Raw genomic sequence first — 12,616 nt, forward strand, 5'->3', positions numbered from 1 at the left:
ACTGCTGGTGGACATTTTGTCCTCGAGGGTATCACCAGCCCAGTAGTCAGTACTTCGGTATTGACACGAATATCAACTTGATGGTTATTTTGATAAATTTACTGTTACAAAACTTTGAATATTCGACAAAAATAAGGATTTTCTCATTCCAGGAAGAGATTATACCTTAGCCGTATTTGGCACAACTTTTGGGAAGTTTGGGTCCTCAATCCTTTTTGACTTTGTACTTGTTTGGCTTTATAACTTCGTCTAAATAAGACTCATCAGTGATTTGAGCGTCACTGATGAGTCTTATGTAGACGAAACGCGCGTCTGACGTATTAAGATATAAACCTGGTACCTTCGATAACTATTAATCTACAGAAGGGAGACAAAGTACATATCGAGAGTAATCAAATTTAAACAATCGTTAGTAACAGTAGTAGATACGTTACATTTTCTGGATATAGGATCACATAGACTAAGAAGGGAATGGTGCAGATTTTTATTCGTTTATACACATTTCATCCTTTTATACGAATTGTTGGTTTTGACACTTCCAAAAGTAAGTGACAATTCTGGAATACATGCAATTTAACTCAAAGAATAAATCGGTGCTTACATTTCAACAAGAAGTGGTATAACAATCATCGTAGTCTTTTTTAAATAAAAGTAGAAGATGTGGTATAAATACTAATGCAATTACTTTTCGCCATTAACCAAAAACAAGAAAAAGTATTCGACAATGATCAAAGCACATACCATATAGTGAATTTAAGAAGCCTCGGGATGACAAAACTGAAAAATACAAAAAGGGAAAATCAAATCAACGCCCTAAATATACGAAATATTCGAGTTCAAATTCAAGCCTACTAGTAGATGTTGGAATGCCGAATTGTACTAGAAGTATTCTACTCAATTTAAGTTAGTACTATCATATATACACTTTTCTATTTAATATTTTCTAACTAAACTCAAACAGTCCTTTTATTTACTTATGCATGCATCTTCACACAATTAAATATTTATTATACATTTGTTATAACATCATCTTTTTTCAATCACAGTGGATGTTTTCTAATCAAAAGAACCTCCCCTTTCAGAGGTCCCGGGTTCAAGAATTGCTTTTCCCTTTTTTAAGAAGTTCATAATGTGGAAAGGTTAATGTTACTTATCGACGGAGGTTTTCTTTTCAAATTTGACGACACGACAGGTGCGTCTGATGACACATGCTGTGCCTACTTTTTCGGAGAACCCAAATTACCCCAAATTTTTATGGTTTTTATCTTTCGGTATATCAATGTTTCTGTGTGCACTTGTGAATATGTTTTTGTCGTTTTTCTGTTGGAATCTTTGTTAGCCCCTTCTGTTATCTTAACGGAGAGTTGTCCCCTTCAAAATCATCTTTACTTTTGTAAAAGGAAAATTAATTCAATTATGATACATTTTGGTGAACTTTTTAAGTAAAATCATTTCGGTTTCAAGATTACACATTATTTGTTGTAAATAGATTCCGTTCGTTTAAAAGTTCTCGATAGTTTTATCTTTAATTATTTGATGGAATTTGAAAGAATTTTTATCGTTATGTAGATTATGTTTTTATGTGTTGTGAAAATAAGTTATAGTTTAGTTTTTCGTATATTGCCTTGAACTTCGTTGTCTGACTTATTTGAAATTCATTCCTTTTGTTAAATATAATTATACCAACATTCTTTGTTTTACAGGAGCATACAACTCTACAGGGGGCTGCTATATTTGCATCAATTTAATCATATAACAGCTGCATTCATTCTATTAGACAAGTTGTTACAATTCATAATAGCGTATTCATTTCTCAATATCTTGAAGACAAAACCAGTGAAGGCTTGACGTTATCAAATGTTTACTCCGAACACATAACCTTACCTTTTGTTATAATCAATCAGATTTTGCAGGTAAACTTTTACTTTGGTGCTTCAAATTTCAAAACTTACTTAATAAGTCCTTTCAAGTTTAACTATTCTAAAGATTTTTTTTATTGTAGAATCAGAAACATACTAGTTAAAAAAAATAGATGTGATGCAATGAAAGAACACACGTATCAAGTCTATTACTTTTTTAAAGACGTAACAAAATATACAACCAATTAGATTCAACATGCTTGTATATTTTTTTTTCAACAAATGTGACTTTCCAGTTATGATGATTTTGACGTAAATCCAAAACATGTGGCAAGCGTTCAATGTCTTATTACTATTTTGCTAATTAATGCGATGCAGATATTTCCGGGATTTTATTTTTCAGATTTTGTTTTTTTATGTTTTTAATTCATATGCAATTTAAGTGATCAGCATGCAAATTTACGAAACTAAATTATTTTTGGAAATGTCAAAAAGTAGATGCCTAACTCGACATTGTCTTAGCTTAAAGAATGCACACATTGCACAGTTGTTTTTACTTCAATACAGATTAAATAGTGACTTGACTTCTCATTCTAACAATGCGTACGTGTGTTTGTTATTTTTCGTTTTCTACGCATTTTCTTGCAAATTTGTTAACTAGTTTTCTCTTTTTTTCTACAAACATGTACATGTATATGTAATTTAGTGAGGATTTCTTTGTTGCTAGAGTAGTCAAATAGTTTGCAGCTTCATGTTTCACATGTTTGTGTATGTATAAGAATCGTGTAATGTGTTTGTAAATTTACTTAGCTTTGAAAATAATTTATATATTTCACAATTTTTTAAAATTGAACAGAAAACATAACATATTTTTAATACTTAAAAAAGACTTCAAAACACGAGCATGAAATTAATGACGGTTTTTAAATATGACAAAACGGCTTAATTTTGTTTGTGATCTATAAATCATATTTTCCTTAGTAATTTAAAATTTAAAAGAAAATTTAGTATTGAAGAGAAAAAAAGGTTTTCTCTAACTTCTTTAATAATTGTTCTGCATGGTTCATAAAAGTTTAGAAAAGTATTCACACAAATTCAAACAGTATGCATGAAAACATGAATACGGTATACCAACATTCTGTTAGTTGCATGCAGTTAACAATCTATACAACAAGATAAACAAATTACCAGGAGTTCTTTTAGATCAGAAAAACTGATAGGAAAGATATAGTTTAAATCTTTTTTGCATCATGTATATATTACAGTAACTTTTCTATTTAGATCATATACTTTTTAAGAAGAAGCCAATATGATTGTCTTTCGACTGTTTGCTTTATGTTTGTCAGTTATAACGACATTAACAATTTCAATTAGTTCGGAGTCCGAAACTTTGCTGACCTGTTCAAAATTTCATTTTGAAGAAAAAGTTCTGGAAAAACTGGTACGATTGGAGCATAAAATGGAACTTTTCGAGGAAAATATAAAAATGATGGAAAGGTCAATGTCTACGAAATTGAAAAGAATGGACGAAATTGAGAAAGAAACGGAAACTTTAACAGAAACAATGCTCAATAAGCAACTTAAGATTGAAACAAGAATTAATGATTCTTACCTGGAAATTATCAATAACTTTAAAACTCAATCTAACAACGAAACAAAATTATATGGAGAAAAGATGGACTCTTTCTTTGATTCTTTGTCTTTGAAAAGTCAGACATTAAGTGAAGCTGAAAAGGAACGGGAAAGAAAAATGGTATCAATGCAGCGTGATTCACACGAAGAACACAAACGGTTTAATACGTCATCTGATGCAATTGTGAAAAACTTCATGGTTCAATCTAATAAGACATTGCAGGAATTAATTTTACAACAACAGAAAGGTAAAGTTCATTTCAGATGAATTTAGTTAATACTTTGCTTCCATTAACTTAAAATCATTGACGGAATGATAATAATTTATTTAATGATTTTTGTTTATGAAATTTTTCATAGTGAATATATGACACGCACATAGCAACATGCATCAAATAATATCATAATCTTTAATATACCAATTAATACAATGATAAAATCACTATATTATCTTTCAGAATTCAAGTAATTCCTTTTTTTCTTCTTCAATAACGTAAATGATATAATTTGCATATATAAAAAAATCTTGAAACGGATCGGTCAGTTAGAATTTTGTCACTATTCATGAACGATACAAATTGGTGTAGTGATCTTGGCATTTTCAGCAAATTGAAATTGAATAACAAATGCATAACAGCTGTTTGTAGTCTAGTACATCTATAAAAAAATTCTTAAATAATGCATTAAAGATTTGAAAATGTATAAATTTAAATTGAAATAAAATTTTGCGAAGATTTCATGAATGATCTGAGCGAATTTATGTCATGGAAACAATATATGGCAATATGGCGTCTAACACCCTAGATTCGACCTGTCAATTGCATTTGATGGTTATTAAAATATCACACACAAAAATATCAATTAAAATCGCAAATATCTGGCTTGAGAATTACAACGATGAAACACATTTTCAAGAGGTGTAGCTAATATGCATTAGAATAGGAACAACCGTTATGTTTTTCAATCTCAATTTACTGAAAATCCCGGGATTCCTGCATGCATGTGTATTGAGCATCAAAAGATTACAGCGAAGGTCACGAAAGAAGTTTCGGAAACAAGGTTTATCGAAATGTAAATCCAGGGGAAAACAGGAATTGGACCAATCCAACTCAAGTATTTATAGATGTGTAAATAGGATTATTATTGCTGAATTATTAAGGAATAGTTTTATTTTTGTCTTGCTGTTTAAAAGACGTAGAAAACCATAAGCAAAACAAAAAAAAGCTCAACAAACAAACAAAAATTCATTACAAAAAAACAAAATATATGAGTAATTTAATCACAAAATTTTAGTTATAGACCGATTACGTTATTATGTTATGAAATATTTAACCAGATGCTCCGCAGGGCGCAGCTTTATACGACCGCAGAGGTTGAACCCTAAACGGTTGGGGAAAGTATGGACACATCATTCAAGCTGGATTCAGCTCTAAATTTGGATTGTGATTAAATAGTTGACACAGCATAGGTTTCTGACACAGAATGAATGTGGTCTAATGAAATTTCTAAAGTAGTTTGCAACAATAACTGCTCATTTAAATACTTCATAAAATATTAAAATGTAAAAAAAAATGCTTGTAATCACTAAATGGTAAAGATTTTTTTAATTTATCAGTTGGTAGTAAAAGTGAAAATACAATGTATATTGTATAAAACAATGATTTAAGTTGATTCTACTACTATTCTGGACAAAGAAAGATAACTCAAATTTTCAAAAAATATTGAAAATATCTTGCTATTGCACACATATCTATTCTGGACAAAGAAAGATAACTCCAATTGAAAATTGATTGCTATTGCACAATATTGTGCAATTAGATATTTCTTGTTATTGCGCAATACTGTCAATTGAAGATTTCTTGCTATTGAACTATTCTGTGCAATTGAAAATTTCTTGCTGTTGCACAATACAGTACAATTGAAGATTTCATGTTATTGCTGAATACTGTGCAATTGAAAATTTCTTGCTATTGCACAATACTTAACCCTTACCATGCGGAATTGTTTTTAGAAAATGTCTAATTTTCGTTTATTTGCAAAAATATGCAAATTATATGCAAATGAGCTTAGCCCTGTTGCTGTAGCATATTGATTTCTTTAAATCTAATATAGGTGATCACGGGGTGGGGTGGTCGGGTTGAGCAGGCGGAATTTTGTAGCGGGAATTTGCCCCAAAGTGGGTCATCAGGTGCAAAAAGCGTCAATTTTGCCGATTTTTCACCCCTTCTCTTGACCCAGTAGACCCAGGTTGCTGGTTAAGGTATCCAGATGTAGCCTGCGTGTAGAGTTGACCCTAGTGAACAAATTGACCCCAACAGTTGTTAGGTCGGAGTGAATCTGATCTTGATTCAGCAGTCTACAGAAGGTCATTTGGACCCAAAATGCCGAATTTCACGATTTTTGCCGATTTTTGACTTCGAATGGAACCAAAACCGGAAGTAGTTGTTTCCTATGCGTATTTCAATAATAATAATGATCAGTAGTTATATGGCCGTTGGTTTGCACTATCTTTGCCAGTTTTGTGCCTCTGAACTTCTTGTGTAAGATACAGATGTGAAGCCTACCCCTCCAGAAAACCGAGTTTTAGCCAATTTTAATTTTCCAAGTCCGTATTTGTGCTCAAAATGCTACTTATACATGAGAAACGTGAATATGGATAGCCTCAGGTTGACAGAACATGCATAACTTTTAAAATAAGTTTCATAAAGTGGACTTCTAAAAGTATGGAACGCCATTGGAGCCAAATAACGGTTATTAGGGTCCGCCCGTCAAATGACGGTCACCGCATGGTAAGGGTTAATATAATAATTTTGAATCCTGATTTGGACCAACTTGAAAACTGGGCCCATAATCAAAAATCTAAGAACATGTTTAGATACAGCATAGCATATCAAAGAAGCCCAAGAATTCAATTTTTGTTTAAATCAAACTTAGTTTAATTTTTTACCCTTTGGACCTTAATGAAGACCAATTTGAAAATGGGACTGTAGTATTTACATTGTTGATATTTATCAGTTCAAGTTTGTTTACGTTAATCAGCTGTCGGTACTATAACTGTATGCATCACCGGATGCAGTGACATGAGTTATGACTTTATCTTAGATTCCCACGATATGTATTTCTCCTTAATGATCTTTAATGCTTGTTATACAATCATGTGTATTGCTGTAGATGCTAGTTAGTTTATATTAAACCATGTAACCATAAAGTCGTATGTTTATTTCAAGGTGCCTTGAGCGCGTACAATACAATTTGGCGACGAGGAAAATGCATTTTTTTAAATGGATTTAGAATCCGGGAATTATTGTTTAGATATCTTATTCGGTGAACGTGATTACGAAATTATTATGGCAAAATTACTGGATTTACCAACTGTGCAATCTTTTGATTGTAACGGAGAACAATCTTCACTTTCGCAAAGATGGACAAAATGGAAGAAAAGTTTCGAATATTATATGACCGCATCTGGTGTATCCGAGGGAGCACAGAAACGAGCCTTACTTTTACATTTAATTGGACAAGATGCACAAGACATTTTTGAGACATTCACTGAAACAGGAGATACATTTGAAGATGCCGTTGCAAAGTTCGACCAATATTTTCTTCCGAAGAAAAATCAGCCGGTAGAAAGACACGTATTTCGTAAATGTAAGCAGAACGAAAACGAGTCAATTGACAATTACGTAACAAGACTTAAAAACTTAGCAAAAACTTGTGATTTTGGAATAATGCTTAACGATGCCATTCGAGACCAGGTTGTTGATATGTGTTATTCTGCAAAATAAAGACGCCGACTTTTGCGTGAAAAGGATTTGACACTTGAAAAGTAAAAGACATAGCGAGAGCAAGTGAAGCAGCAGATCAGCATTCCGCACAATTTGAGGAAGTTCACATAAACAGAGTTCAAGTTAAACGCGACTTTAATCCAGCGAGACACCAGAGACATGACTATAATAATCACTCTAAAAGAAAAGATATCGAGTGTCATCGATGTGGCCGTACGGGGCATATAGCTAGAGAATGTACAGTTGCCATGGATAAGACGTGTCACAAATGTGGCAAGAAGGGACACTTTGCAAAGAAATGCAAGAGCCAGAAGACAACAAAGGAACAAGGAACGTTTTACAAGAAGGAAAAAGTAAGATACATGGAAGAAGAAAGTTCCGACGATTCAGAAGAATATGTATTCGCGATTGATCGTTCCTCCGAAAAAAAGGATTACTTTGAAAATAGGAGATGTTGTTATTCCATTCTTAGTTGATTCCGGAGCTACGTGTAATATTATAAATAGTGAAATAATGAGCAAATTAAAGAAATGTGGTGTCAATAAAATTCCTATTCAGAAGCAGTTATATGCATACGGAGCTATTAATCCGTAAATGATCAATAGCAAGATTAGATCTGATATAACATGTGAAGAATCAAGAAAGTGTGTTAAAGCCGATTTCATGGTAATTGAAGGTAATCATACACCCCTGCTGGGTCGTAGTACAGCAAGTGAATTAGGCATTTTATTGATCGGTCCGTCTGTAAATATGATCAATACACAAGGTGATATAAGGTCACAATATTCTGATTTATTTTGTGGATTAGGTAAATTGAAGGATTACCAATTGAAAATTTATATAGATAAAAATGTGAAACCAATTGCACAACCAACTCGGAGATTACCGTTTAATATTCGAAAATCTGTGGAAGAGAAAGTATGCGAGTTAGAAGAAATGGATGTAATTGAGCGTGTTGAAGGTCCGACAGAATGGGTGTCACCGTTAGTAGTAGTTCCGAAATGTAACTCGGAAATTAGAATTTGTGTTGATAAGAGGCGAGCTAATGAAGCCGTAAAACGTTCGAGACACCCAATTCCTACAGTGGATGAAATTTTACAAGAGCTAAACGGAGCTAATGTGTATTCTAAAATTGATTTAAGGATGGGTTTTCATCAAGTAGAACTGGAACCCGAATCCAGAAATATAACCACATTCACTACTCATATTGGATTATTTTGTTATAAGCGATTAATGTTCGGAATATCGTGTGCACCAGAAATGTACCAACAATGCATAAAAATGGCTTTAGAAGGTTGTGTCGGACAACGAAACATATCAGATGATATAATTGTATACGGATGCACTCAAGAGGAACATGACGAGCGTTTGAAGAAAGTTTTGGACCGAATGCGCGAAAAGGGACTAAGACTTAATAAAGACAAATGTAGGTTCAATATGGACAAAATGACATTTATGGGACATGTACTTTCAGCAAAAGGAATTAGTCCAGAAAAGTCCAAAGTCGAAGCCGTAACAAGTGCGAGAAATCCGAAAACCGCATCAGAGGTGAGAAGTTTCATAGGACTTGTAAATTATTGTGGTCGCTATATACCAGATTTCTCAACAGTTTCAGCACCTCTCCGAGAGCTAACGAGAGCAAAAACTAAATGGATATGGTCAAGTAGACACCAAGACGCGTTTGATTAACTGAAAAGGTTGTTAGCAAGTGCAAAAACGCTAGCATATTATAACAGTATAGCAGAAACACACGTAATAGTAGATGCAAGCCCTGTAGGACTTGGAGCTATTTTGAGCCAGAAACAAAGTGATGGGAACTTTAGACCTGTTACTTTTGCGAGTAGAACACTGACCGATGTCGAACAACGGTATTCGCAAACTGAGCGCGAAGCCCTTGCTGTTGTATGGGGATGTGAACGGTTTCATTTATACTTGTATGGGAAGGAATTTATTTCAGTAACCGACCACAAACCGTTAGAGGTTATCTATTCCCCGAAATCTAAACCACCAGCACGTATTGAAAGATGGGCGATGCGGTTACAGCCTTATACGTTTAATGTCAAGTATAAACCAGGACCGCAAAATGCAGCAGACTGCCTTTCCAGATTATCGCAGGTTCGAGATGAGACTACTGGAAGAAATATCGCAGAGGAGTATGCATATTTCGTAGCGAAAAACGCAGTTCCGAACGCGATGACATTTAAAATGATTAAAGATTCAGCACATTTGGATAAAGACATCAAACAGATTTTGAATGGGAAAAATTCAAAGTCAAACGATCTTTTCCGTTTCCGAGAAGAGTTATCAGTTGTCAATGGTGTACTTCTAAAGGGTTCAAGAATCGTTATACCTGATAAACTTAGAAAACAAACCTTACAATTAGCACACGTGGGTCATCAAGGTATTGTTAAAACAAAATTAAGACTACGTGAAAAAGTATGGTGGCCAGGAATTGATCAAGATGCTGAAAATCTAGTAAAATCGTGCAGAGCATGCCAAGTCGTAGGACCCGTGCCGAAACAAGAACCTATAAAAAGAACACAGCTGCCAGACGGACCGTGGCAAGACTTGTGTGCCGATCTTATGGGACCATTTCAAACGGGCGAATATGTGTTTGTCGTAGTGGATTATTACTCCAGGTGGCAAGAGGTAGCGATACTTAAGTCAGTAACAACCGATAAAATTATACGTTCGCTTGATATGATGTTTTCTCATCACGGAATTCCGATATCTTTGAAAACGGACAATGGACCCCAATTCACATCAAAGGAATTCTATAATTATTTGAGCGAAAACGGTGTCAAACATAACAGAAGCACACCATATTGGCCTCAAGCCAATGGTGAAGTTGAACGACAAAACAGAACTTTACTTAAAGCATTTCGAACAGCTAATACCGAAAATCGAGACTGGAGAAAAGAAATTCCGAAATTTCTATTAGCCTACCGCAGTACTCCGCATAGTACTACTGGGAAAAGTCCTGCAGAACTCCTATTCAATAGGAAAATTCGTACAAAACTACCCGAAATTAATGCGGAGAATGAAAAAGATGACGCAGATACGCGAAGAAAAGACTTTGAAATGAAAGAAAAGGGAAAAATATATGCCGATCAGAAAAGAAAAACGCGAGAATCAGACATTGACGTTGGAGATATAGTGTTACAAAAACAGACTAAAACCAACAAACTGTCAACATCATTCGAACACGATCTGTAGTATGTTGTAAAGAGAGAAGGATCTCGTCTTACCTTAAGGGGGTAGACCTTGGTCCAGGGAGATAACTCTTTAATTCAGTGATGAGTTTGTAATAGTCAAGTTTTATAAATGTATTTTAAGCATTTACCTGAAACAGATTGAAAATAATCTATGTATCCTAGAAGCTTAGAACATATTTATGAAAATGGCTGACACAAACGTACTGATGATTTTAAGAGTTATTTCCCTTAACCTAGGTCTACCTCCTTAAAGAACAATGAAGGAGCCATTTCCCAAAGAAACAGTTCATTTGTTAAAAAGTTTAACGGACAAATAAACGAAGAAGAAACTTTGGTGAACGAAAACATTGACACTGATATTGAAGACACAAATGAAAATGAACATACAGATCCAGAAGTTAACCTTCGTGAGGATTCATTGATACCGTCAAGACCAAAACGTAATCAAAAGTTACCAGAACGTTTTAAAGATTTTGTGATGAACTAAAACTGTAAATGTTCGCTATAGACTGTAAATATTTAGTATAATCATGTAGGGTTTCATTAGATTATTTTCACACATTTTACAGACAATTTCTTTAGATCAAATAAGTTCTTAATTTCGCTTAGCGTTTATTTTGGAAATTAATCTTTCAATGATATAATTATCAATCCAAGGACAAGAGGAATGTAGTATTTACATTGTTGATATTTATCAGTTCAAGTTTGTTTACGTTAATCAGCTGTCGGTACTATAACTGTATGCATCACCGGATGCAGTGACATGAGTTATGACTTTATCTTAGATTCCCACGATATGTATTTCTCCTTAATGATCTTTAATGTTTGTTATAAAATCATGTGTATTGCTGTAGATGCTAGTTAGTTTATATTAAACCATGTAACCATAAAGTCGTATGTTTATTCCAAGGTGCCTTGAGCACGTACACTACAGGGACCAAAAATAAGGAATCAACATACACAGTTAGATTTGGCATATCAAAGAACCCCAATTCTTCAATATTTGATGAAATCAAACAAAGTTTAATTTTGGACCTTGATCTGGGCCAACTTGAAAACTGGGCAAATAATCAAAAATCTTAGTACATTTTTAGATTCAGTATATCAAAGAACCCCAAGGATTCAATTTTTGTTAAAATCAAACTAAGTTTAATTTTTGACCTTTTTGACCTTAATGTAGACCAATTTGAAAACGGGACCAAAAATTAAGAATCTACATTACACAGTTGGATTCGGCATATCAAATAACCCCAATTATTCATTTTTTGATGAAATAAAACAAAGTTTAGTTTTGGACCCTTTGGGCCCCTTATCCCCAAACTGTAAGTATTTGGACGATGCCGACGACGACGCCAACGTGATAGCAATATATGACGAAAATTTTAATTTTTGCGGTCGTATAAAAAAAAAAAAAAATAATAAATACACATTTCTTTTTCTTATTGTTTTTCTTACAACACAATTAAAACAACTTCATATTTCCTTTAATATTCAGATTTCAACAAGATGTTGGCGAAAAGAGAAACAGTTGCTTTCTCAGCTTACGGTTCAAGTTCACAAACATTGTCATCCCGTGAAAAAGTGATATTTGATGGAACATGGACCAATGTAGGGAATGGATATGAACCAATTACTGGGATATTTGAAGCTCCACACCCAGGTCTTTATCACTTGACTGCTGTTGTTATGTCAACTGATGGAAAAAGTCTTGGATTGGATCTTTATCACAATGGAGTGCGGATAACAAGAAGTTATCTTAGTGGGGATGGTTATAAGACAGGAACATTTGATGTTGTACTTAATCTACAGAAAGGAGACAAAGTACATATCGAGAGTGATACAGGTTATACAATCTATAGTAGCAGTAATAAATACATTACATTTTCTGGATATAGGATCACATAAACTAAGAATGGCATGGCGAAGAACTGGTTTGATTTGTAGCTTTTTATTGAACTTGAACAAATTTCTAGCTATTAAGTGGAGCTTTTCAATTAGCAAGAACATATTTTAAACAAGTATGCAACGCTGCAAGTCTGTTGGTTTTGACAATTCAAATAAAAAGTGGCAATCCTGGAATACATGCAAATTAACTCAATGTGTAAAACTATTGTATACTGTCCAA

General features: G+C 33.6%; 1 protein-coding gene across 1 annotated transcript; it reads left to right on the forward strand.

Moving 5' to 3' along the window:
* Positions 1-3,318: 3,318 nt before the first annotated feature.
* On the forward strand, positions 3,319-12,396 carry LOC134687809 (uncharacterized). The gene is made up of 2 exons (XM_063548265.1): positions 3,319-3,739; positions 11,987-12,396. The coding sequence occupies exons 1-2, from the start codon at positions 3,319-3,321 to the stop codon at positions 12,394-12,396; spliced, it is 831 nt and encodes a 276-aa protein (XP_063404335.1).
* Positions 12,397-12,616: the final 220 nt, after the last annotated feature.

The sequence above is a fragment of the Mytilus trossulus genome, chromosome 10, assembly GCF_036588685.1.
Source record: "Mytilus trossulus isolate FHL-02 chromosome 10, PNRI_Mtr1.1.1.hap1, whole genome shotgun sequence".
NCBI classification, from domain to species: Eukaryota; Metazoa; Mollusca; class Bivalvia; order Mytilida; family Mytilidae; genus Mytilus; species Mytilus trossulus.

Coding starts and splice junctions, on each gene's coding strand:
- LOC134687809 (XM_063548265.1), top strand. CDS start 3,319: ATGGAACTTTTCGAGGAAAATATAAAAATGATGGAAAGGTCAATGTCT. Junction 3,740..11,986: donor AATTTTACAACAACAGAAAG/GTAAAGTTCATT, acceptor TTTAATATTCAG/ATTTCAACAAGATGTTGGCG.